Source organism: Emydura macquarii, unplaced genomic scaffold, assembly GCF_026122565.2.
Source record: "Emydura macquarii macquarii isolate MOO-44397 ecotype Brisbane River unplaced genomic scaffold, CSIRO-AGI_Emac_v2 contig_2422, whole genome shotgun sequence".
NCBI lineage: Eukaryota > Metazoa > Chordata > Testudines > Chelidae > Emydura > Emydura macquarii.
In genome coordinates this window covers 22,449,325-22,476,898 of record NW_027132559.1, presented here as the reverse complement: position 1 = coordinate 22,476,898, position 27,574 = coordinate 22,449,325, and the positions used below count along the sequence as shown (strand labels likewise).

Sequence of the window (27,574 nt, the reverse complement as noted above, 5' to 3'; positions counted from 1 at the left end):
CTCCCACCCAGGGGGCTTGGGTAGCTACTCCCAGCTACTACGGTCCAGTGGCCCTACCCCATCACTAGGGTCGGGCAGCCCCCCTCCAGTCACTCGAGCCCAGCAATTCGGGCAGGCTTTGGAGACTCCAGTCGGCGGCGCGGTTGCGCCAAACTGCTGCAGGGCCTGGGTCAGGCCTAGACCACACCCTCTGGGAAGACACATCTGCCTCCAGCGGCAGCTTCCCCCTGACTGAGCTGCTGGGCCTGCCTTTTATACTTCCTACCCTGGCCCTGGCTTCACCCCTCTGCTTCCGGGTGGCTTGGCCTGCAGGGCCTGGTTCTGTCCAGCAGGGGTAGAGTGACCCTTCCTTGGGCCCAGGCTCCAAGGAAGGCCACAGCACCTTGCTACACCATCCCAGAATACCCCGCACTGACAGTTCAGTTGCAAGTGCTCCTGATGAGGAGGTGCACCACTGACACAAGGAGCAAAGTGTAGACGTGGCACAAGGGATGTAATTACTGCAACAGTTGTATGCTGCCGTAAATTAGGTCGACTTAATTTTGTAGAGTAGACATGCCCTAAGTGTGTTTTCCAAAATCTGAAGCAGAGCTCTGTGTAATCTTGAAAGCTTGTCTCTCTCTCACCAATGGAAGTTGGTCTGATAAAAGATATCACCTCATCTCTCTGATTCTGTTTCCAGACTTTCAGCTGTCAAATCAGCCAAGGAATAGTGGTCGTATTGATTATTACATTGTGGTAGACCACGTATATAATTCAAATAAATCTGTGTTAGCCTAGGTCAGTGCTAGGCTATAGACCACACTTACAATGCTGCAGCAGCACTGCTGCAGCTGTGTTGAGGTAGTGTTGTAAGCATAGACACATATTGCAGTGATGGGAGTGGTTCTTCTATTGCTATAGGTAATCCACTTCCTCAAGAAGTGGCAGCAAGGTTGAAGGAAGAATTCTTCCGTCAACTTAATGCTGTCAATGCTGGGGGTTAGGTTAGTTTAACTATGTCTCTCAGGAGTTTGGATACAGCTGATTGGCAGCCAGTCCCCACCCCTGAATCTTGAAGGTGGGGAAGCAGTCTCTAAGGCTATGAGCTGTAGACCATTGCTTCCCTGCCTTTGAGATCTGCATCCAATCCACAAGCCGCAAAAAATGGTCTGCGGATATCTGCGGATTTGCAGGGTTCTATGAATAAACCACCCCCTTAAGCGACATAAGTTACACCAACATAAACACCAGTATGGGCAGCACTATGTTGGTGAGAGAGCTGCTCCCGCCAACAGAGCTACCACTTCTTGCAAACCTGGTTTTATTATGCTGATGGGAGCTCTCTCTTCTCGGTATAGGGTGACTTCTCCATTGCCACGCTGTAGGTGTAGACAAGCTCTAAACTTCCTCAGGTGTTTTCTGAAATAATTTTTATTATAAGAAATATTGTTTTGACAAGGATATCACTTCTAATTTGTAGTAATTAATTCAAATAAACACTAAAAACAATCTCTTCAAAGTATTATTTTCCATTGTGGTACATGGTCAAAATGATGATTTTCTCTCTTGAGCTGAAAGTCACAAGACTGAATTTTGTAGGGTTTTTTTTTTGTATAGCCATTGTTGTTATAGCCATAATTTTGAATAGCCATTGCTTGTTATGGGCTATGTGAGAGGCTCCTAGGTTAAAAATACTTTGCAGGGTGGGAAACGTAGTGTCAACTGTCCATTTGGGTAGAGAAAGTTGACTTAATCAAAATTGTATTTCATGTTCCTGTTCATGTTCATGTACTTGGTGTTTATCTTACTTTTCACTAAAATGGATTTAGATGGAAAATGTTTGGGATGCATTACAGAAGCCCCTTATGAGAAACATCTTAACTACCCAGAACGATTTGGACACCTGCAGAGGGGTCTTTCTACAGTATCTCCTGCCATGTATTGGAATAGACACTGGGGCGATGGTAAGTAATGTAAATACTTGCTTACAATTATGCATACATTTTAACACAGGACACAACTGTTTTACAAATATATTTGTCCTCATTACATTGGATTTTGTCCTCTGAGACCAACATATGGTATTCTAAGATCATTCATCCATACTGTAAAGCAATTTCATATTTAGTAATGAGAATGAATGAAGCAAGTTAAAAAAATTAGTCGAGTGTTGATGGTTTTTGATTTTCTGTTGCTTGTTTTTACTATATTTTAATATAGTAATATAGCTGTCACTACTAACATTTTCTTTTCCCAATCGAATTGCCTAGAATGAGACAGGAATATTTTAAATGAATGCTTTTTGCTCACAAATACCACAGAGAGCAACAGAAGTTGCTTCTAGATTGGGCAGAAGAAAATGTGCAGGTATGAGTGAGCTTTCAAAATGTGATCATCTAATTTTGGATATGTAGGAAAATATATTTATTCTGGACAACAGACTGATTTTTTGGGTTTCACTGAGACAGTTAACTTGAGGAAATAAGTTGTCATTAGGTAAGCATGCTGAGGCTATATCAAAGCTGTTAGCTACACAATTCTTCGGGCAAGCAACAACTGCAAAATGAGAGATTGCTGTTCTAGAGTACGCCTTCAGTATTATCAAATTATACCTCAACTCTTGTCAAGACAAACTCTTAGAAAATGCAGTAGTTCTGGAGAAATACTTGACATATTATTAAATATTTGGCTTTATTTGATAGCAGTTTCCCATTCCTATTGTGGGAAATTATTTGGGAGTGCAAGTGAAAATGAAATACTTTTGCTGACCAGTAAGTAGCACAGTACAGTTAAATTAGGGCCCCATCCTGCAAGGTGTGAAGCACCGTCACCTATCATTTTACTCAATGGGAGTTTTGGCAGAGCCAGGAATGTAGGATCAGACCTGCGACGGAAGTGTATGAGATTGTTGGAATTTACATGGCAGAGTTTCATATTTACTTGAACTGCGAGATAATACATCAAGTTTCAGACTGTCTAAGAACATTAGACATGAGTAAAGTTTGTATATGATTGTTCACACTAGGTATGATATATGGTATGAAATTTACAGTTTCTGCATTGTTTTACTGTTTCATTTTTATTACTTATTCTTTTACTGATGTATTTTTGTGACTTTTTTGTGGTTCACTTTTGAATTTTTAAAAAACTTGTTATATTATAAATTACCTTTGAATTCAGAGAAAATATTTTCTCAATCCATTCATGAGCAAATATATTGCTCAGTGTCTTGATTTGTTGGAAATGGAGAGAGAATGATTGCTTGGAGTGCACCTCGGTAATTCCTAATTCTTTACAAGTGAATACACTTATGCTCTTAAATCATTGGAAACACCCAAGGGCTACCTATGTATAGAAATCTTCATTTAGCCATGCAGTTGTTTTTCTGTTGTTAAGTATCATTTGTCAAAAATAGTCATGTATAATTGTTGATACAAAATGATCCATGCTGTGCATACCTCTTTTGTCAGTGTGGTCTGCAATGTCAGTAATAACTTGTAATACCTCAGTGCTTCTCCCCAGCTTGCTAAGGACTCAACAAAATCACAGTTCTTCAATTCGCTCTGGGCTACAGCACCCAGGGCTTTTCCCCCCTTTAGTTCTCAGGTTACTTCTGGCTCCCCTTTGGGGCACTCTGGCAGTCCTGCTTCCCTGCCTCACCTCTCAGAGGACTCTGGCAGTTCTCCTCTCCAGGTCTCCCAGTTCTTAGGGAGCAGGCAGCAAGAGCCCCATGTCCACTCCTTCTGCTCTTTTTCTGACCAGCTGTCAGCCCAACTCACCCAGGCTCCTCCTCACAGGGTCTTTCTCAGCTGGTCTCCTCCCTCTAGGATCAGGTGCCTTCTTTTAAAGTTCAGATGGGATCAGCTGGCCAGTCACAGGTGCACTGGCCCTATTCCCTCTTAAAGGATCAGTGTCATCCTGTAACAATGCTACAAAATAAGGGGTTGAGAAATGTAAGAAAACATTCATTAAACAAAACAAATACACCACACTGACAAATAATTTAGGCAATTGCATAGCTAATTTGTATGTAGAATTGTGTATACAAAATAGGTATTTTTGTATGGAAATGACCATAATCATCCACTAGTCTTCACAATTACCTGTTTTATTTATTCAGTCATGTTAATTACACATGCAAGGTGTGATCCAGATCTTGCAACAGATAGCAGCACACAAGTGAACTTCAGTGGCCCTCTCAGTGAATGCAATAGTTTGCCTGTGTGCTATCAACTGCAAGGTCAGATCCTAAATGTGCAATTGGGCAAGTTTTCTATGCCCAACTGCCTACTTAAATTACTTGAGGTATATGTACAATGGAATTCTTCTTCAGATAGCATGGAGTTCTGAGTGGGAGATATGACTCTGGAGGCAGGAGCCCAACTGATTAGTTTTGTTGGACATGTTGATTGTATTGCTGACACTCTGTCTTGGTCGGATGTATAGTCCCTGATAGCAATGGTGGCTACAGTACTTTAAGAGTGGTTGAAATACATGTGACTTACTGACGTTGCAGGTGCATCTGAAGCCATGTAAACACAAATCACAGAGTTAGAAGACTCCATGTCTTTGCTCGTTTATGAATGGAGAACCACTACCAGGATAAAACAATGAAAATGAGCGTTACAGAGTGGCATTATATATATACCATACTTAATATACAATATAGAGACATGAAAGTAGTGAATGTGGCTGAGTCCCCTCATTGACCATTTTAATTTTTTTAGCTTGGGTAGGTACATAGTAGCTCCATCCAGCATTTTCAAAAGAGATCAAGCCCATATTTTCTAGTGCTCAGTGCTCATAATTGGGACCAGAGTTTCAAAATAGCTAAGAGCTCAGAAGGCTCCAATTGTGACATTTAGAGCTAGATTTTCAAAAAAGCAGAATGCTCAACATGTTGATGACTTTTGAAAATCTGGTGCCTTTATGTAAGGGCCTAAGTGATCAGAGCTCTCCTTTGAAAATCTAACCTCACTTCTCGGTGCTGAGCCCTCTTAAAAATTCTGTCCTGTGGTTTTTTCCCAAATATGCAGCATTAAGCATTCTTTTAGGAGAGCTTAAAAATTTAACCTGTTTGCAGAAAATGCTGCTTCTCAATATAGACAGTTATAAAAATACATACAAATTCGGCTACCGGAAAAGAGCATGAGAGAGAGAGAGAGAGAGAGAGAGAGAAAGAGACATGTCTAGAAGAAAAGCAGCATTTGTCTAACTCTCTATATACCCAATCAAGGAAGTAGTAAAAATTAGCTTTATTCACTGTTACAGACCAGTGATATTTTACTAGGGCTACGGCTACACTGACGGTGGCAGAGTGAAGACCTGCTCAGTCGATCCAGAAATCGACGTACTAAGACCACCTTCACAAGTGGTGTAGCGCTGTGTTGATGGGAATTGTGTTCCCATCGGCGCAGTGCAGTGAAGACGGCGTGCTGAAGAGGAGCAGAGAAGTCGACGGGAGTTACGCAAGTTTTTTGTGTAGCTTGCGTAATTCCCGTTGATTGCCGCCGAATCTCAGAGGTAAGTGTAGACAGAATCTAGTACTGCAAATGTCATCTTGTGGAAGCTGTCTATTAAAATTATACATGGGGATAGTGAAGCTAAAATGTGGCTTCCATGGATTATGGGCCTGCTCTTAGTGAAGTGTCTGGCAAAGGCCAACTGATACTGATGTCCTATACATACAGGATCTCTTTGTGCTCATTTGATCAGTATAATACCTCTGTGCACTTATAGTGCTTTTACTCCAATGATCTCCAAGCACTTTATCAACCTAAATGAGTTAAGCCTTCAATCCCCTTGTTAAACAGTTGAGTACATGAGGAAGATGAGGCACAAAGAGATTAAGGGCTAGAGTGTACTTTTAGGTACAGTCCTAAACAAGGGGTAGTGTATCAACTGCACCACTCCAAAAGTAGCAGTGGTAGACACTGGGCCTCAGAGATATAACTCTGAATCACAGTTTCTCCCTTGTCCCAGCTTTGCTCCCAGTGGATATTAATATTCTGCTGAGCTGTACCAGTAATTAATGACCATCCTCCCTCTGCTGGCTCAACTGCAGTGGCCAGCAAAATAGAGGCATTGAATTAAGACTGTACTTCAGCTGCATCCATTTCTTGTCCCTCCTTGCCCATTTCCTACTCTGGGAAAAGAGTAAGCAAACAGATAACTCCACCTACACCTATGCGCCTGGACCTAATGAGTGAGATCCTCACTCCTGTTCTAGCCACTCTTTGCCACATAAAAGGGTTTAAAAAGCCCTGGGTCCAATGTGGGGCAGAGTCCCATGGTACACACACTGCAGTAGAGAACCGTAAGGCTGCCTTCCAAGGACTCCTTTGGAAGTTCCACTTAAGAGACTGTTCCAGGAGTGGGGCTGGGAAATGGCAGGTGTGTCAGGCCAGGCTGTAGCATGCATGGTGTGTGGAGATTCTGGGTAGTGCTCAAGCCCATAGAACAGCCTGGTAACACTGCTGGAACTTAGACAACCTGGGAGCCTGTCTAAATTATGCTAGGGACTTATATAGCCCCCAGAATAGGAGGGTGCAAAGGTGAATTAAAACCACATTAGCCTCTCCTGCTTCTGGCTTGCAAGTTCCATGCTGTGTCTCTTTCATATAGTTTGAACATAGTTTAGTTCTAAGTGACTTGACCAAAGACACACGAAGTTTGTTGCATGGCCTTGACTCCTGACTCCCAATCTTTTGTCTTAACTATAGGACAGTCTTGCACCTCTCAGGAAAGCCTTTCATTTGAACAGAAATTTTGAGGACTGACGCACTCCAGTACCAAAATCTTTTCCAAAATTATTATTTTTTGTTGCAGACCGTATTCTCCCAAGTAATTCCTAGCCCATCTGTGGATCTGCTGAGGCAATTGAAATGGCACTGTTTCTTTGGAAAGGGTTTGGAGGAGCTGTAAACTAGCCTGGGTAAAGGGGAGATGGTGGGCCAGCCAGTATTCATTCAAGGAGAATGGCATATGAAGGTGTAATGTTATTAGATCTGCTGGTACATCAAGTCACATGGAAGTTGGATCAGCCCCGTCAAAGTCAATGAGCATGTTTCTATTATCTTTAAAGAGAGTTGCATTGGATTTATAGAGAGAACTACTATTACAGTGGGGTGGGTGTCTGGGTGTGTAACAATACTAGGGTGAAAAATGGCATGTTCATGCAGGATTACAAAGGAATTAATTTATTTCTCCATGTATATAACATAAGTGTTAATGAGAGCTAGGCACATAAATCTGCCCCTTGTTTTATTTAAAAAAAAAAAAAAAGCAAGTATGGATTCTTAGTATTCCTATTAGAATATTGTCAGAGGAAAAAGTTTAAACTGAGTTGGTGACTGGAAGATAAAGAACAATCTTGATAGCAATGTTTTCGTTGTTACTATTATTTTTTATCAAGTACTATCAATGTGCTTACACTGTGAAAAAGTAGAGCAAGATACTGTCCTCTTCCCTCCAGGATCTTACGGTTTAATGACATAGACAGTGCATTCAGACAGATTACATCTCTCTCTCTCTCGGCAGGGCTAGTAGCACTGCCTATTATTAAATTGCCCAACACTTCCCATGTTATCCATTGCTTGTAACTTTAGCAAACTTTTAATCATTTGGGTTCCAATTTTCCATGCCGGTTTTCTGCTTCAGGCTGGATATTTGCAGCGGTCAGGTGGGGGAGTGGCCAAAATAATTCAGCTGTTTCCAAGAACAAGCATAAGGAAAAATACCATGTTTTGCCCAAGTTAAAAAATTCTGGCAACCATTTATTTGAAAAGCTCTAGCACCTCCATGCTTTGGAGCAGGGATTTGAAATTTGGTAGGAGGGGTCTTTGTGTCAGGGTTGTATCTCTTGCTGTCCTCATGAAAATTGACCAAGTTATAAGCCTTTTAAACAAGTCTGTAGCAGCTAAATTCCCTGAAGATTCCATCCACACTGGGCATGCTCCAGCTTGGGACTGAGAAGGGTTTTCCCTGTAGTTGCAGCTCTGGGCTGCTGTGTGCTGTTCCAGGTTCTGGCACCTGACTAGCCTGTCTCTCCTTTGCTGTCAATGGGACTAGTTAGTATGGAGGAGAAAACTGCCAGATTAGATTGCAGAGGGGATAAGAGTCGGAGGCTGGCAGAGGGGAGGGAAACTTGGGCTGGCTGGGCAAGGAGATTGGACTGAGAGTTGGGGGAAACTGGGAATGCCTAACAGTCTACTGTTGCTGTCAGTTACTTGGTTAGCTATAGTGGCAGAAGTAAGTACGGTGGATCAAAAGGTTCCAACCTGGCTGATGACTTATGTGGCTGTCAATATGATGCCACATGATGGAATTTGTTTTTGGAGTTTTTTTTCTGCTTTTTAAAAAACCTAGGGAATTGCAAACTAAAAAAATAAGTTAAAATATTGTTAAGGCTTCATAATTGAACACTCAAAAGTTCAACAATGCCAGAGTTAAGGTCGCCTGTGCATCCTTAATTCAGCACCCCGTGCATATCCATTACAATACAGTCTTTAATTACATTATCACATTCTATTTATCCACCAGACCCCTGCCTCATTCAGTGTACCAGATGGATGGTGCTCAGGAAACGAATGATACCAGTGGAATGAATGTTGTCTGTAGGACTCTTGACTCGTTTGTTGCAGAAAATGGGAGGCGTGCAATGAATGGAGCAGAGGCTTGCCGGAAGAGACAGGATGTTCTCATGGTTAAGGCAGTTGAATGCTGACTTGGAGAATTGGATTCTATATCTTCCTCTGGCACAGAGTTCCTGCGTAATGCTAGGCAAGTCACTTAAACCAAACTTTTCACAGGTAGTAACTAATTGTGTGTTCATCGTTTTCGGAGTACCTGAATTGGTACCCTGTGGCATGCTCTGCACTAGTTCTGAGCGCTCACAGCTGTGACTGAAGTCAGTGGAAGCTGTTCTTTGAACACATAAAGTGCTATAGAATGCTAAGTGTTAGATATATCAAAATTACTGAAAACTTTTGTCCTTAATCTTTCTGTGCCTCAGCTTCTTTACAGTGGGGATAATACCAATTCTTAACCTCACACGGGGCTTCTGGAGATAAGATAATTGTTTGCAAAGTGCACTGATACTATATTGATGAGCACCATAGAGAAGCCCATGAGGAAATTAATAATTCTGTCTTCCAAACAGGGTTTGAATAGTGTGCAAAAAATAAGATATAGAGCCACACATTGAAAAATGAGAAAACAAAATATTGAGTGAGCACTGCCCAATCTGTGCACTGAATGAGGTAGGAGCCGTAGGGAAAATAGTAGTATTTGGTCATGTAATTAAAGTCTGTATCATAATGCATACATACAAAAGGGGAGGGGCAAATTAAGGTTGTTCAGGCAACCTTAATTCTGGCATTTTCTAACTTTTGAGTGCTTGACTTTTAACACAGGGTTTTTTTGTGTGTATAAAATATATATAAAATCAGTAGATTGAAAGTAGTGTGAAACAGTGCATTTTTGATGTTTTTGCTTTATTTTATTTCTGGTGGATTGTTTTTGAAAGTCTTCATGGAAGAATTAGATTGATTTTTTTTTTAAATGAAGGATTTGAAAGTGGAAAGGAAGATCATCTAGTGATACATATCCCTTCCCCTAGAGCACTTTTGCAGTAAGGTTCATTATCGGGTGTATATATGGTGATCTAGAGCCTGGAACCTCCAGGCAGAAAATGAAGCATGGCATTTGCTCTATATACATTTTACTACTCTCATCAGTCTTTTAGTCAATTTAAACACCCTCATTATGTATGCAGCAAAATCTTGCAAACTTTTCTAAAAACGTTCTGTTTCTTTGACAGTTTATTCATTTTAAATAGTTCAAGGAGCTGCTTGCTTAATTTCAGATACTATCTGCAATTAAATATTTTGACAAATTACCACCAGCTTTATTCTACTTAAAATATTTTGACAGATGGGAAAAATGTTTCAATCTCAGTTCAAAATTATTTTGAGGTAGAGAAGAATTGGAAAGAGATAGCTCTAATCTATTTTTTAAAACATCACATTCAGATTCTTACAGTGGAATGCATGGGACTTAAGGGTTCATTTTGGTCATTGATTGCTGTGTGTGCTGCATGTCTTATATTCATAGTATTCTGACAAGAGAAAAAGATCTTATTTCTCTATATGCAAAAGACGTATGGATCCATAACCAAGAAAAATATTCCCCCTTCTTTGTTATTTTTAAAGTGTTTTTGATTTTGTTACTTGTTCTTTGAAGCATAATAGTGGATGTACTTTTCCACAGTCCAGTAAGTATTGCAAGGCCAGATTCTGCCCAAGTCCATTGACTTCAGTATGCATGTAAAGTTAAGCCAGGATACAATTTGTCCCAATGAGTAGAGCTGGTTGGGAATTTTTGATTAAATGTTTTTCATCAGAAAAGCTGATATATTGAGATAGTTTCTAAGGTGCAGGGTGGAATTTCTGGTCAAAATAAGATACTGTGGGGCCCCAGGATAGTCAGTAGCCCAGGTGCTAAACTTATCCTCATGAAGAATGTGGCAGATACAAGTTCAAGTCCACATTCCATGTGAGTGCCCTAACCATTGGACTATAGTCAGTATCTTTGTTGTTAATATTTAATTACTTATGCAAAATAGAACAGCTCCAACAGGAGATGTTGAGAGACTGACTTTTTGCCCAGTGGTTGGGACATTTGCCAATCAGGCAAAGCAGGGACTTGAACCTGAGTCAGCCCCATCCCAGGTGAATACACTAACCTGCAGGCCCAGGCCCAGGCCCAGGCCCAGGCCCTCCCTCTCTTACTCTTCCCCCTCCAAAATTGCAAAAAGACTTGTTTATGTTCCACTGTGGATCAGAATCTATATAGAAACTTCAAAAGTTTTTTGTGAAATGGAGTTCTTGTTTTCCAGCCAACCCAAAACCATTAGTGCTATTTTGATTTAACCAAGAGAGCTTACAGCAATTAGTTCAAAACAGTAGGTCAAATTCTGCCTATTCATGAACCTCATTGGTATTTGTGAAGTTGCATGTGGAACAATGAAGAACTCAATGTTGAATTAATTTTAACGAATATCATTTTCTCTTGTAGCTGTAGCATGAGAGAGGTCTGATTTGATTATCTTGTGCTTGAGAGACAGAGCTACGGACAGAATCTTGGCTCCCAGTCACACATCTTAACCACAAGATATTCAGTGAGACCTCTCTTATGTTATAGTTACAAGAGAAAATATTTGTTAAAATTCATTAAATATATGCAAACACACATACAGAGGTATGTGTGGACATAGATGTGTTGTGATGCTCAGATTGTTAATGTTTGATCAGCGCTCACATGCTACAGTGATGCACTGTAAAACAGCAAATTTTGCTCTCAGGTGTAAAATCAGTGAGGATTAAGGGCCTAATACAACAGAACCTATTGACTTCAATGGGTTTGATCTTTCTATTGATTTCAATGGGCTTTGGATCAGACCCTGCATGGAAAAGAAAGCAGAATCTGTGCCTGAGTACTATAAAATGATCACTGACAGATTATTTCTGAGGAAGTTACTATAGTTTTGTTCTTTGTAAGTGAAGTAGGTGTTTTCTTAACATTGGGCATAGATGCAGACAAAATATATAGCGTGTCAGATTTCTGTCTGTCTGTTTTTATGGTAATAGATTGTAATTCACATTGTGAATAATTGTATTCACCCAGCCCTTCTGTTCATACATGCAATTTTCATTCATTCTGTCCATAGAGATTCCTAACAGTACCCAGAGCCTACAAGTGGTGTAGAGACCGGTGGATGTATGCTATTTCTTTTTTTTTCCCCCCTGAATGAAAGAAGGGAACAGAAGGTTAATCCTTAGATACTGCACGCATGCACATGCACACTGTAAAATAGATTGAGAAGTTGAATTTATGTTGGACTCCAAGGGTTGCTGTTCTAACACAAGCAGCCCTACACCACAAGTCACTGCTATGACAACACTCTGTCATTACCAGGGCAATGCACATTACAGCATGCAATATTCTTATGAATGTCAGCAGTCTGATTGCTTGTAACTGAAGTGGCGATAAGTACTCCTCATCTGTGAATCTTTCTAATGCATCCAAATCTAGAACCGAGACAAGCTAATCATGGCAAATGCTTAGAAATTCTTTAAAAGGTCTCTACACCATCGTATCATGGACGTTTTATTTTAGACCTTTGGATGTATCTTCTCTGTGGAGCTCCCACAGACTGAAATAATCTGAGGGAATAGTTTGAATAAACAAGGATATAAGGAGTTCATCCTAACTTTACATTTCTGTGGTGTGTTTTTCAGCTTTTATGTACACAAAGCAGTTATTTCACCATTGAGCAATGTGTTTAACTCTGAAAAATAAAACCAGTTTGACGTGCTGAAAAGGCAGGGCCAAATTTATCCTAACATGATTCCATTAGCTCAATTGGAATTACAGTGAAGATGAATTTGGCCCATGTGTTCAGCATTTGTTACTGAACTATGTAATGAAGTCAATAGTTTTTAATGACCAATCTTTTTTTTACTGAGAGAGGATTTTCCAGTTTGAGGAAGTACAATTTACTTAATCAGCTGTATTTTAAAGTCCAAATATTGCTTTATATGTAATAGATATCATTACTTAAAAGCAGAAGGCTGTCATGGAAATCAGCTTTGTAAAAATCCTGTCACTTTAATGTATCTTTAACAGAATTTCCATTTTCCTCCATTGCTCTTTTGTCGTTTTTTTTCCTAACCATGAAGCAGTGCTTTGAGTTAGCTAGAATGTTGCAAGGCAGTGAAGCATCTGATGCAACCATTTGAAGTTTGATTGCATGCACAGACTTTTAGTAGAAATTTCTAGTGTTCTTAACAAAATGGATGAAATGATTAAAAAAGATTGTATCAGATAAAAACTGCTTGATCTACTGACAGAATACATCATATACAGTGTATGCCTTTCAAGTAAACACTGATTATGAGAACAAGTTCTTGTAAGATGAATTTACATTTCAAAATATGGAAACGTGGATTACATTTTGTTGCTTTTATTGTTCATGTAATTGTCTGTTTTCATCCTTTACTAGGTAATTATTTATGATAAGTATATGTAAACAGAAGCATGCTCCTGTATTACCTTCCTTTAGCTTTTCACATCAGACTCATAATTTATGACTCGAACTTTCTCAATGTGGAATCCGCAATTAGGAGGACAAAAAAAGCATATGGTCCTTTCTACAGCCACATATCTTAAATAAAATAAAATGTGCCAGTGCTGAACAGAAAACAATAATAAATCTTTTTAAATGCAAATGAATTAAATATACATGGTATGTTTTTATTTATTTAGTTAGTTAGTTGGTTGGTTATTTGGTTATTTATTGGTAAATGAGAAAGTCCATTTTCATGAACAAATTACATTTTGACCTCTGTTTGTCATATATTAGGGCTTTTGAATTTCTCAAGTCTTGTTAATGTGAATACTGTATTCAATGCACATCTCAAACAGCTTCTTGATAATGATAAAACTCAGCATCCTGTAATTGTAGCAGGGTCACACAATGGAGGCTGTCTGTTCTCAGTCTTTCTGAGACCACAGTGTTTTGCTCTTTGAATGCTAATCATAGATATAAACTACTGTAGAAAAACAGACATGATGATGGGTTTTAATATTAAAAGGGGTGCTTATCAGGTTCAAGGTTTGCAGGCTTCTGATACTATAGTGTTTTATTAGCTATTTTATTATAATAATTCCTTGGGGGAGAGAGAGACTGTGTTTTAAAATGCTAAATACTTAATCTACAGTCCATCCACAAAAACTTTAGTTTTCATTAGCTGGTGATGTTGAGCTTGGCAATTTTTACTTTCATTCCACTGTGAGTTATATATTTGAAAACAAGTTGTACTGTGATCTGAGATGTCAGCTCTGGCAAAAATTGCTGTTGTCCATCATCCATTACACTTTCAGAGCACCTCTTTAGCATGGTTAGAGGCATTATTAGAGGTAAAAAGAGCCAGTGTTCAGTATGGAGAACAAAGGAAGTATCCGTACAGAGATTAGTCTTGTCTAGACGTTTTAGAAATGTAATATTTACATAACAAATTCACATGATTTATTAATTATTTGGCACCAGCCATGGATTAGGTACTGTACAGTCAGTTATGACTATATTTGGTAAGGTCCACTAAGATGTTCACTGAGATCAATGGATACTAATTTACACCAGTTCAAAATCTGGGCCAAGGTCACCTCCTCAAAGAACTCTCAATCTAAACAGTTTATGCATTAACTTAACACTTCTGTCCATGGATGATTAGGGCTTGATGACCTTTTGGCAGAAATGCTTTTTCAGAAGGGACTTGGAGTAGGCTAAAGCATGGTGAATCAACACAGGAGGAGTGTGAACCCTGCGAAAAAGATGAAGAGCTGGAGAGAGAGTGGGGGAGCCTGAATTTCTTTTTCTGGCAGTTATTTCTGAGTTTTCTTTAGCTGTCAGTCTGTGACTTTTAACAGCCCACTGGACATGCCAAAAGGTTGCATTAGATTGCATTTTATACACTGGAAAAAAATGAATAAATTGGAATGCAGTGCAAGTCTTGAAATTATATTGCCCTTAAAATCAGTGATCTTCTTAGTGGTATTATTTCTATCAAGTGACGTGAAATATTCAATGTGTAGCTGCTCTTCAAAACCGAAGGAGTCCTGCATCACAGGTTTTGAAGTGGAATGTTTAGCACTTTTGGTTAAATAATTTCAAAGCATTATGATGGTTCTTGATGTTAATCACCTTCATTGGTTTGCATGTAAACTTAAGTTCTTCAAACTGATGCCACTGGCTTGACAATTAAACTCTGCAAAATACAGTAGATCTGACTAGAGCAGACAGAGACCTTAAGCTTTATTTGTAGAAAGAGAGATTATTTATTCGCCTGAAGCTTTAAAACTCTGTAATTTCCTATTTAGGATTACCCTCTACAGTTAATCACAGAGCAAACAAATATTTAACATGCCTTTAGAAACACAGTGTGCCAACTTTTAAGTTCCACTATTTTATTTTGTTATTAATTTATCTTGCAATTCGCTGTTTATATATGTTACTATTTATATTTATATAGTGGCCATGTCTGCTAGATGCTTAACAGGCTTTTATTTGGGAGTGGAAGTGGGGAAAGGGCAGAGGGGAGGACACAGTTATTGTCTTCCTGGAAATAGTTTGTTGCATAGGCAGGCACAGAGGAGGAGGTAGTGGCATGGGGGACTGGGACCAGGAGAGAGTTAGGAGCACAAAGCCTGACTGCATGGAATAGGAGAGAGTGAGAGGAGGACCTGAAGGGTGGAGGGATTTGTATGGCTTGGACAGAACAGAGTGGTGAAATGGGAGGCTGAACACAATAGTCTGGATTCACCTCTCAAATCCATTCCACTTCAAGAGAGGTAACTTAAACAGAAGGTAGGAGGTGTTGCTGCCATCTGTCCTTCCTCTGGATTTCCACCACAGGGAGCAGTTTTAAGTTGCTGTCCGGATTCCAGAGGAGCCCAGCCAGCAGAGGCTTTTGAAGGGGATGTGCTGACTCTGCATGTTCTCCAATTACCCTGCCTATTCCCCAGGCAGAGCTACCAACTTTTTGGTCCAAGCTTGCTCTCTTGATGGAGGGAACATTTTAGCTATTTTCTGCTACCACAACCTCTTCTAGCAGGTTGTCCACCTTGGGAACCTGCCTCTTGGGATAATTCTAGAAAAAGCTGATATAACTTTGGCCTGAGTCTGGCCTAAGATGTTGGGAGACAACTCCTTGAAGACTTTGGACTAATTTTATTAATTTATTTTTAACAGTCTTCTTATTTCTGTGAACTCTGAGGGCTAAGTCAGGATTGGAGCACGCTGACGGTATGTCCACTCCAGACATAGAGGAAGATTGCATCCGCCTAGAAGAGCTTAGACTAAGAAAGAGCTTAAAATCATAGTTGAGCCTGTGTTAACTAAGAAATGTATCTGAAAATTGATTTACCTTTGTTGTTGGAGGCTTTAAACTTTGGGCATGAAAAAGCTAGGCACTATCTTTTGTTAACTCTTTTCCAACTTTGTGCCAGAATATATAGCGTAATGGAAATTGTTCATCCAAGAGCTGAGGCGTGTCACCAATATGTGGCAGGCACGCTGTAGAGGTGATAGGCTTGTCTCCTGTTTTTCAATTGTGTAGTGATGTTGACTATGGACTCTCCAAAACCATGAGGCATGGTTCAATCTGTGTGGCATGCCATTGCCACAGGTGTTAAAAACAGGTACTTAATATGCTTTTCATTTGCATGTGCACATACACAGTAGCTTTTATGTAAATCCTGACTTCTTACGGTTACAGTCAACAGGAACTACAGAAGTATTACAGGGTATTTGACCTGTTTATGATACCACATTCCCTCATGGAACTGTTTTTTAGACTGATCTTTGGGATCCTGTTCTTTCAGCATAATTATAAATGTGCTTTGGATAAATACTGCTTCCAGATAGGAAAATGGCCAGTAGACTTTTTGACTGAGGTGATAATTAGGGACCTCATTCTGTGTTTGAAAGTCAGAGTGAGGTAACTTGAATATACAAATCCCCCAAACAAATTTTAAATGCTCTGTTATGAGCTGGGTGCAACCTTGTTATGGGTTGGACTAAAATAGAGTGTACACACATACTGAGGTCACAGACAAGAACAGAGAGAATGGGCAGAGGAAAAGAGGCAAGAAAAAAGCCATGCAGGCGCCTATAAGCACAATGTGACCCTGGGAAAAGCAAAAGTCTGGTGTTGACTAAAGAGACTTGGGGGGCAGGGGGACACGGCTTGGTAAACTAAGAAATTGCTCCTTTTTGTGTTTGGTTCCTTCTGTGTCCAGAGACATAGGACTCTGTATGTTCCTTGTAAATAAACAAAATATACCTGGCTACCACCAATTTCTACTCTCAAGTGAAGCACCCACAGGGTCCTGAACTTCAACTAGCTGCTTATGTCAACATTGATGTCAAGAAAGGGATCCATTTTCCAAGAAGAGAGGTTGTGAGTTGATATTCCTGTCAAATCAAGATGGAACATATAATGGAGTTGCTTGCAGAAATAAAAAATAGCCAGCGGGATTTAAAATAGGAGCTGGTGATTTAGCAAAAGGAATTAAGAAAAGAGGGTTCAAAGATAATTTGCAGGCTGAGAGGGATCTCTGAAGCAGCAAATATAGAGTGCCCGGAGGGAAACCCAGTTGCAATACAACCAGATTGTAATGGTAGAATGGATTGAGGAGGTTCCCAGAAATCCAATTGCCATACCAAAGGTTTTTCCACAAAATAGCAAAGATTAAGCAAGCTTTAGTCAATGTGGAATTTGCCAACCAAAATGATCTGCAGCAAGGACTTATGGAGCTAAAAACAGCTACTGAAGGAAATCAAAGGGTTACTGTCCACAGTGGAAGGCAGCCACCTGGATGAGGAATTGAGCCAGCCAGAGGACTTCGTAAGACTAGGCACTTAGAACAGTTTTTTACCCTGTTTGGAACCTACAAAGACCCAGAGAGACCAGGTTAGACTCTCCCAGATAAAATAACGCAAAAACTTTTCAGGAAAAATTCCTTGGGAGGCTTATTTGGCTAAATTCACCATTCCAGCTCAAATGAATGGCATGGAGGAGGGATAGAAAGGGGGATTACTAGCAGTCATCTTGGGTGGTCCACTGGCCCTACTCTGATGGCACTGAAGAATTTAACCCAGAAAAGAAATGGTGGAAACCCTTGAAATGTGATTTGGAGCTAGTCATAAGTCTGAGTTGGCCAGGCCACATCTAACAGCTAGAAAGAGAGGGAAAGAAGAAACTTCACCTGAACTAGCAGAGGACCTGCAGAGACTTGTGGTCCTGGCATACCCATATGCCACCAAGGCCTTTCAGGATAGACTAAAAATGGACCAATTTATAGATGTTCAACTAGTCTTGGACTTGCAGATCAAGATGAGTGAGAGGAGGCCAAATACACTTCAAGAGGCTAAGGAAATTGTCCCAGAACTTGAATCTTTTCTTGCAGCAGTTCACCAGAACAGGAAGCAGCTGCTAGTGAGGAAGATGACCATGAGCCTGAAGATGGCCATGAAGCTGATGACCATGAGCCCTGTAAGTACAGCTCTGGGTACAACATATATGATAAAAGAGGGTGTTCAAATCTTATTCAGAGCCATATGGAATGATTGGAACAAATGATAAATTTAGTTCGTAAAACAAGGGAAATTGACAACAATACAGACATTAAAGGAAACTGGTCAGTTAAACTGACTTATTAAACAGCCACCTCTGCAGTTGCCAGGAACAAAAAGGGAAAAGGCACTACAGGCCATCGCACAAAAGGCATAATGGAGCCTTCAATCAGCCTCTGCCCCTCACCCATAGGTCTGGTTAAGCAAAAGGATAGCAGCATCAGATTCTGTGTTGACTACGGAAAATTAAATGAAGTCAGTTTAAAGGATTCTTATCCATTTTCACAAATAGATGATGGTGTAACAGGTTCAATCTGGTTTTCCACACTTCATTTTAAAAGTGGGTATTGGCAAGTAGATCCAAAAGAGAAGGGGAAAACAAACCTGTTTTCACAGCAACACAAGGCTTGACGTAATTTAAGATGTACCAGCTACAACTGAGGGGCTAACAGAGAGGGTATTACATGGCATGTCCTTCTCAGCCTGTCTGTTATAGCTGGCTGATCTGGTGCTTTCTAAAACATTTGAGCAGGAGCTAAAACATTTACAAGTGCTTTGTGATAAGCTGAAGGTGGCCACTTTGAAACTCAACCCAAAGAAATGTGAGTTGTTCCAAAAAGAGGCACTCTACCTTGGACACACAATTAGTGAAGAGGGAATTTTCACTGACAAAAAGAAAACTAAAGCTGTACAGAGTTTGTCAACTCACCAGACACTCACAGATGTGCAGAGTTTTACAGGGCTCTGCTCCTATTAGGTTCGTTTGTGGATTTCCTAGTATTCCAAACCACTGCATAGGTAGGGTGAGAAAGGGGAACCATTTCAGTGGTCAGCAGAGTGTGATGTAGCATTTTCAGAGTTGAAAAAGACTCTAGAGTCTGTTCCTTTCTTGGCCTATCCATCTTTCAAAATCCTTTCAAATCCTTCAAAATCCCAAGCCAGCAAATTTCATAGAAACAATAGGCATTCCTCAGGGGCTGACTGAAAGGTAGTTAAAAGGAAATCCAGGCAGAACCCCAAAGAGATTTGGGTGGGAATAAAATTCTTTTGGTTTGGTGGTGTGAAAGCATCTTGACAGAAAGACGCTGTACATACGTAAATAGTTAAGCTTGTGTAACGTATAATTTATTAAACTATTTTTTTTTCTGTTTGGGATGGTTATTGGTTGTCACCACTTTTAGGCTTCATTGGAGAGATGAATGAAGCTGAAGTGGGGGTAATGTTATGAAGTGGGTGAAACCTCATTATGGATTGGGTTAAAAACCCATTTAAGGTGTGAACTCATCTTTCAATTAACATAACTAATTTTAAGCCCTATGTAAAACAAAAGGTGTGTGTGAATTGGCCCAAGACCTTTTGGGCTGTGTATTGTTTTGATAGGTGTGTGTGGGGGTGTGATAGAACACACACATACTGAGCTCACAGACAAGAACAGAAAGAGGCAAGAAAAAGCCAAGCAGGAGCCTTTAAGCACAGTGTGACCCTGAAAAAAGCTAGAGAGAGAGCTTATGGATTGGGTGTAGGCTAAAGATCCTTGGGTGCTAAGCTAAAGGTATGTCTTCACTGACGGCAGCAAATTTGCCACCGTCAGATCGATCTATCCGGATTGATTGAGCGGTCAGTGAAGACCCGCTCAATTGATCCGGAAGGCGATGCATTAAAATCGCCCCCTCAAGTGGCGTTGCACTGCATCAACGGGAAACTGCTCTTTTTTGTTCTTGGTTCCTTCTATGTTCAGAGACGCTGGACTTTGTACATTCCTTATAAATAAACAAGATTGCATCAAAGAACAAATGATTGGCTACTTCCAATTTCAATTTCCCATCTGAAGTACACACACCTGTACTTTGCCGCTTTTTGATCTGAGTAGCTAATCAATGTCCCCAAAATTAAGTCTCTCACCTGATTTGGGACTAGCTACTAACACCCGCCATGTCCTAAATAGATCCCTTCAACAGTCAGATTTACATGCTGTAATATTTGCTGCAGAAATTGCTAAACATGGTTTTGCTTAGGAGTTAGTGGGTAGAGGCTGCAATTCTAGAGGGCTTTGGTCTTTTTTTGTTTCCTTTGACTATCACATCCTTCTGAGATTAAATGCATACTAAAAATAAATAAATAAGAAGGAAAGAGCTGTTATATAATCTGAGTTCACTGGAATTTCCTAACTTTCTAATGAGGGCTTTAAAACTGCAGTATCATAACTACAGGAGGATCAGCCAATTTGCTAAAAGTGGTGCTGCCCTGATTATACAAAGAGATCTGCCAAAAATTTGGAGTTAAGTGTGAGACTCTCCCAGCTGGTAGTCTTCCCTTTTAGAAAATTGTTCCATTTAAATAAATTTTTAAAAAACCCCAAAAATCATAATGGAAGGCACAATGAATAACAGAAACTTTGTTTTCCATGTTAAGGAAAACTGTAGAATGAAAAATGAATGAGTGAGAAGGAATAGCAAATGTAACATGCACAGGGCTCTCGGTTCATTTGGGTTTGTGCTGTTAGGTCTCTGCCCATCTTGTTGAAAGTCAACCAGTTTTTTTCTCTCCCTTTTAGTGAACAGTGGATGGAATTTTAAAGCTACTTTTGCTTCCTTAGCACTGCTCTACAGGAATGAGCATTGAGACTGCCTATATCTGCCCGATGTGAGGGAGTCCTCAGCAGATGTAGAGCTGATGTAGCCGGCTCCTTATGCCTTCCTTTCTACAGCCCCTACTTCAGGGGGCGTGTTGGGAGAGAAAGAAGAATGTCACGGTGTGGAGGAGGAGCTGCCAGAGGTTGGCTTGCTTCAGCTCTCCCCCAGTAGTGGATGATCCCGTAGGAAAAAAGGTGCATCAGCTAACTCGAGATAAGGTCCTAGTGAAGACCAGGCAATCTGTAGTTTTCACACAAGTTAGAAGGTTGAGTGAAAGATCTGCTAACTTGTGTGAAAACTGAAGGCGGCCTTGTCTTCGGTAGCACTTACCTCGAGTTAGCTAACTGGAGTTAAAAACGCACCTTTGTTTCCAAATGAGGCAAGACCTTAGGGACGGTTGCCAGAAAGCACATGTTAGAGCAGTTCAGTAGTGGGGCTAGGGCTGGAGAGGGCTGTAGCCAGCTCTCCAGCAGCCCCTGTCTCTGATACGTGCAGAGAATCTAGCTCTAGGGTTCGATAGGTCTGATAAACTGAAACTGAAGAAAACAGTGCTCCCACTATTTTACTGAGTTTCCAGGGTGATGTAGAAGTATCATCCATCACTGGTAGACTTGGAAAAAATAGTAGAATATTTGGTAATGGTATTCAAATGGGTTAGCTTTACATTCAGCAAGATACTCAATGGTATCTTGCTAGTAGCTGTAAGTGCCGGATCTGTTTTCTCAGGTAACCACTGTATTAAACCACATACTAAAAACACTGTTGAGAAAGGCACGAAGTCGGTATGTAATTGTGAAGCTGTTGTTAAAGATAGAGTGAACTTCCTGCCTGTGGGAAGCTCGACGGTATGAGACCTTGCTGCGTGTTACACACCTCTCTTTATCTTATTATTGCCCAGCCATTGCTTCACTGCTTTGTTTGCCACACGCTGCAGAATCTGCTGAACAGAAGACTTGTAAAACATCCAATTCTGCCCAGGAGCTGGTTAGGGAAGGGCTGAAATACTCAAGAGTGTTAGTCTATTTCATTAACTTTGACCCCTTTTCAAAATAACACTTCTTAATTTTAATTTATTTTTAATGAGGAAAGAGCTGTTTTTGTAGCCTGCATTTAGTGCAGTTCAGTAGGCTCCAAAGGGCATCGAAGTCAGAGGGAATCTCCATTGATTTTAATGAGCTTTATATCAGGTCCCTAAAAAAAAACTTTAGAACAAAAGTAACATAAACAGGCCAGCAACTATCCAGAATACATTTTGGTATTTGTTTGGGTCCATGCTTTCATAAATCAAGTCACTCTTACATCAGATTCTAGCTGTGGGTTAGATTACAAAAAGAGATTATATTTTGAGATCAGTTTAATAAGGATATTGAGAGGTCCAGGTTTTCATAAATCCTCTTTCCCTGACACACAAACTCGAAGGATCCTGCTTAAAGACCTGTATTTATCTTTTGTGATCTACTTTTGCTGCCTTTTGTTACGACTGTTTACATTCCAGGTCTCATAAAAATGAACCAGATGAAGTGGTGCAAAGCAGCAATGTTAGCTGGACTGACTGCCAATATTTTCCATTGAACTTTAACTTCAGGGGCTTTCCCCTTTATAAAAAATTAATGTATGTAGATGGAGAGTGACCTGAATGCTTTTTTAAACTCTCTTGGTAACTGTCTTTTCTTTGTAAGAGTGATGATTTTTACGTGACTTGAGGTTTGTATCCCTGCGTCCCTCTCCTTTCTTGCACTAAAGGTCTCCCCTCTTCCACTGAGTTAGATACCTGTTTTCACCAACACTAAGCACTCCACTGGCCTTTGTAAAGGATTTCTTTTCCTTTGCTGTCTTTGACTCTGAGTGTTGTGTCCTGAGACCGAATGAAATATTTATTGCACTTGCCGTGTGTGACAGTTGAGCCCATTCTAAATGTTCTGAGATTTTGTGTAGAAATGGACTCTGAAACTGAACCTGCCAACAACTATTAGCTCATAAGGCTGTTATCCAAAAGACACTTTTTATAATAAACTGTGCTGTAACATTATCATGCATGCTTCAAAGCAGTGAGAGTTGGCAGAGCTGCTGAAGTAGGATCAATGTAAGGTGAACAGACCGACTCAGCCGCATTTGTATCTAACGTAGATTTTTTTTGATTGTGCCCATCATAGTAATGGCTAAGTTCTGGTTGCTTCTGAAGTGATGTCTGTTGGTAGGGAATTATTTGGCAAGGGCTCTGTCTACATCTTCTACTATGTGATTCCTATATAATTTAACAATAACTTCTATTAACCTTGAATTACAATGACCTTCATGGGAATGGATTGCCGCATGAGGGACTTAATCGATCCATTGTTGCTCCTTGATTAGACCGTATAGTAGCAGAACCTGCAGCTACAAAGTCATTTACAGCTGGACAGAAGGCTGGGTTTTCCTCTCAAATGCAGATCTTGCAACAGTTATCATTATTACTAATCATAGTGTCTAAGGATCAACTCAGAATGGGGCCCCTTGCGCTAGGCCATTGGTTTTCAAACTGGGGGTCGCAACATGGTTAGGTGGGGGTCACGAAACTGTGAGCTCCGACTCCGGCCAGGGGTGGAGCTGTGAGCCTCCCTGCTTCCTCCCAGCGGGGAAACATGGGAGAGGGGGTAAGCTCTGACACACAGATGCTGCTCACCCCCCTCAACATTCCTTCGGCCCCCCCCCAGGGGGCACTGTGGGAAGGGGGAGAGAGAAGCAATGCCAGACCTCCCTGCATCCAGGTCATTTTCCCCACCTGTGGTGTGCTGTGAGGCGAGGATTAGGAGCTGCTGCTCTTGCCCTCCCTTTATGCAGCTCAAGTGGGGAAAGTGATCTGGATACAGGGAGCCCTGATTTTGCTCCTCGCTCCCTGTGCGCTAAGGAGCAGTGTTCAAGTAGGGAGCAAGCAGCAATACTAGCCGCTCCATGCATGTAGGTCTGTTTCACCAGTGGGTGCAGAAGGAGGGGGTGGTGCAGAGGTTAAGGGTGAATGCAGCACAGTGCAGAGGTTGGGGCAAAGAGAGAGTGGGAAGCCCATGGGAGGCCAGGGACAGTGTGGGGGGGGGTGCCCGTGGGGACCAGGGGGTCACACTCAGAGGCTTGCTGTATGAAAGGGGTCACCAATACAAAAAGTTTGAGAACCATTGTGCTAGGCACTGTAGAAACAGAGTAGCAGATAGGAAGCTGTGATTATATGACACCTGTGTTCAAATCTCTGCTTTGGCTTCCTTTTCATTTCTGCAGACAGTTCAAAGCCGTGAATGGTCCAGGAATTGGTTAATTGACTGACCTGTTTCTCACTCTGTACACAGTCACAGCACTGAAGACTGAGTACTTGCTATTGGTATGTAAGTTTGAAAAGAATGTCTTCCAGTGTTTTCTTAATTCAGGTCCCCCATCCATAGTTTTTGCTCCTCTGGGCAGCTCTTTAGAGCTGTAGCCTAGCCATGACCGGGGCATGATGCAAAGCATTTTGTTTAGCATTTGTTCTGTCGTTAGACAGAAATTTAGTAAAATTGCACAATTATGTCTAAATTCCATGGAATACTCTGGTAAAATATGCTTTTCAAACTAAATAAATTAAGTGGCACTCAAAGCACTTTTCATGTGCTTCCTAATACTGAATACCAAATATAAATATACAAACATACAGCGTTAATGACTCCAAAACTTTGTGTAATCTCAAAACTGCTGCACCTGAGACAGTATGAACAGCATCAGGCTAAAGAGAGGAATAAACCAAGCATGCACTCCAGTCAGGTAGAAATACCTACATGTGGCTTGACTGCTCTTCATGTTGTTAGCTGCTGTTACTTTTAAAAACAAACAAAAAAGTATATAGCCTATTATAGTTTGCCTTCTTCACTGATCAAGATGAAATGAGGAACAGTGGTGGTTGTTTATTTTTGTTTTGTTTTTTTTCTGTGGTCCAAGTTCTGATAACCTTCTTCATGCTGAATAGCACCTTACACCAAAAGCTGTTCCTTTGACATCAGTGGAATGACTCATGCAGTAAGGTACTATTCCACTGATTAAAGGTATCAGAATCTGGTCCTGTGCTTCTAGAATCTATTTTATTTAATCTGGTAGTAATTTGTTCTCAGCTGGCAGTTTTTCAAATGTGAGTTGTGCAACCTTAACAGCCTGCTGTAGAAGGGTGAAGGAGAGTCTTTACCCAAATTCTGTTCACTGTAACAATAGTATAAGTGGAAGTCACTGGAATTCTTGATTTACTCCAGTGTAAGTGAAGGAGAATCTGGACCTGTCTCTTGAAAATGATATCAGAATCTTCTGCTCAGGAGAAGAGTTGGTACTGCTATTAAAAGCATAATTTATGTATTAAATAATCTGCCTGTGTGTAGAACAATTCAGTGATTCAGCAAGATATTTTTCTGAAAAATTTTGGTCCTAATATTTCTTAAAATTCGTTTTATTAAGAGTTTAAAAACTTCACATCATAGAACCCTTTCACTTATATCAGATTTAAAAATAAATTTGACCACTTTTTGTTTTGTTTTGGTTTTTTTGTGTGGAGTTACACAGTGAGGGCCTGTTTTGCGAGTTATCAGAAATATGTTTTTGGTCAAAAGTTGAGTTCCTCATGGCTCATTTTCTTCTACTCAGGCTGGCCTTTGCTTACCACAGGATATCTGAATTGTCCCCACATAATTAATAGTTAATTCCCATGTCTACAGATTCTGAGGTCACAGACATTGTTTTCTCTTTTTTTCAGTGCAGGATTAGATTGGAAGTGAGGAAGGGCCGGGAGGGGAGATCACACTGAACAAACACAAATATCTGAAATACTGAAAAACTGAATTAAAATAAATTATTTTGAGTAAACTGCTTGTTATGTAAATGTTTCCATTCCATCTATTCCCCAAAATTCATTCTGCTGTAAAAGTGGCTCCATAAAGTATGCCTTCTGCATTCAGTGTATATACTTGAACGCAGCCACTCCACCTGCCTTTCCCTGCCATGTGGAGCTATCGTTATTTTGGAAGATGCCATTGCGTTGTCTTATAGGGAGCTGCAAAAACCAGCATGGCTTTAACCACACACACCCTAGGGCATCAAAATGTTTCCAAACTGTGCCAGCTGGCAGTGTGATGATGTACTGGTTTTAAGAATGAGTGAATGATATTGTCCTCGGCTGGTCCTCAGAAAGGATAGACTTATTGCTAGGAGCTATAGCAGTTACTGTGCTCAGTAGTGGGAGAACCCTACGTTTCTGTTGCAGACGTACAAAGACTCTTGTCCTGGCTTTACATGTGCATTAGATTATATAATGATTATATCAGTAGCATGTGAACTTGTTATAGTAGGTGCAGATCATCCCTGGCTTGCCTATGACAGCAGGACCCCTATAACTGATCCAGCAAGGAGCTACTGTAATAGTTGACAGTGGTGGAGTGAGACAGATGTGCTAAATCAGGGATGAAGGGTTCAGGAGTGTTAATGTTTTACGGATGCCAGGCATGTACACTCTCAAAACTGAACACATGATCCTGAACTAAGCCAGCTTCTCTACCCTTCAAGTAGCAAATGCAGGAAAAGAGATCTGCCTGTAAAACCCCATGATCTAAGATTTTAATACAAGCCCCCTACTTTCTTAATTGGAACTATGTTGGTATAAAGGTCTAGGTGAAACATATTTTTGCAGTTTTTAATCTCTTATTTGGGATTCATCCCAAAAGTAGGGCATAGATTTAAATACTTCTGCTTGCAACGGTTAGCTTACTTCTTAAAGAGGGGTTTAACATTTCCAGCTGGTAAGATGATTTTTTTTCCTTTTTGGTGCCTACTATTTTTTTTAGATTCCTAGTTAAAAACAGTATTTAACTACCTTGCTGTGAATCAAAGAACCATGAAGCACCCACTTGAAGCACATCACTGAAATGATTAACTTTGATTAAGCCAAGATGTGTTTTCCAGATAACAACAAGAAAAAAAAGACTAGACATCTTCAAATTCTAACACAGCAGTAGCTCTCCAGCTATTTTTCTGCATTGGTCTGTCTTAATACAATTAACACAGATGCAGATAGTTGTTACTATTTGTATTGTTGTAGAGTCTAGGAGCCTTAACCATGGACCAGGATCCCGTTGTGCTAGGTAGTGTTTAGGCGCAGAAAAAAAGGGGGAGTGATTCCCAAACAGTGTGTTCCACGGACCTCTAGTGGGCCATGTAGTTCTTGCTGGTGGTTTGTGGGAATAGTCACAGTGTCAACTCTTCTCCTTATTTCCAGCTGTTAAGTCACAGTAAAAGAATCTAAAGATGTCCTAATATTACTTTGCCATATGGGCGATTGCTATATTTGCCAATGGGATGTTAGGCCGCTTCCCTTCTCATCCATGTTTGAAAGTGGATCATACATTGGACAGGAGATATCCAAGAGAAAATGACCCAAATTCTCCATTCTCCAATTTATGCTTCACATTTACGTAACAGAAAGTGGCCTTAAACTGGCCGAATTTCCCAGCAGAGAATTCCCCTATGTATAGGGAATCTCTGCTAGGGTAGAGAACCCCACATTACACTCTGTGTAAGGTGGAGAAAGAGCAGTGTCATGTGCAGACTGAGGGTGTGTTGGGAGCAGGGAGGTGTGACAGAACTGAGCTTCTCAACCTTATGCCAACACTGTAAATCAGTGTAGGATTCCTCCTAATCTAAATTGTGAGGAGTCTGGGCAGTCCAAAGGCAGGGAACCACAACCAGCTCCGTGCATCCTCTCTTGCCACTACATTTACACAAGAAT

At 40.5% G+C, this 27,574-nt stretch overlaps 1 protein-coding gene across 1 annotated transcript in view; it reads left to right on the top strand.

Moving 5' to 3' along the window:
• HDAC9 (histone deacetylase 9) overlaps positions 1-27,574 on the top strand; it is a 642,497-nt gene that overhangs the window by 126,011 nt on the left and 488,912 nt on the right. The window contains exon 3 of the mRNA XM_067562102.1: positions 1,812-1,946. Within this exon, the coding sequence (XP_067418203.1) occupies positions 1,812-1,946 (135 nt within the window). The remainder of the gene's footprint in view (positions 1-1,811; positions 1,947-27,574) is intronic.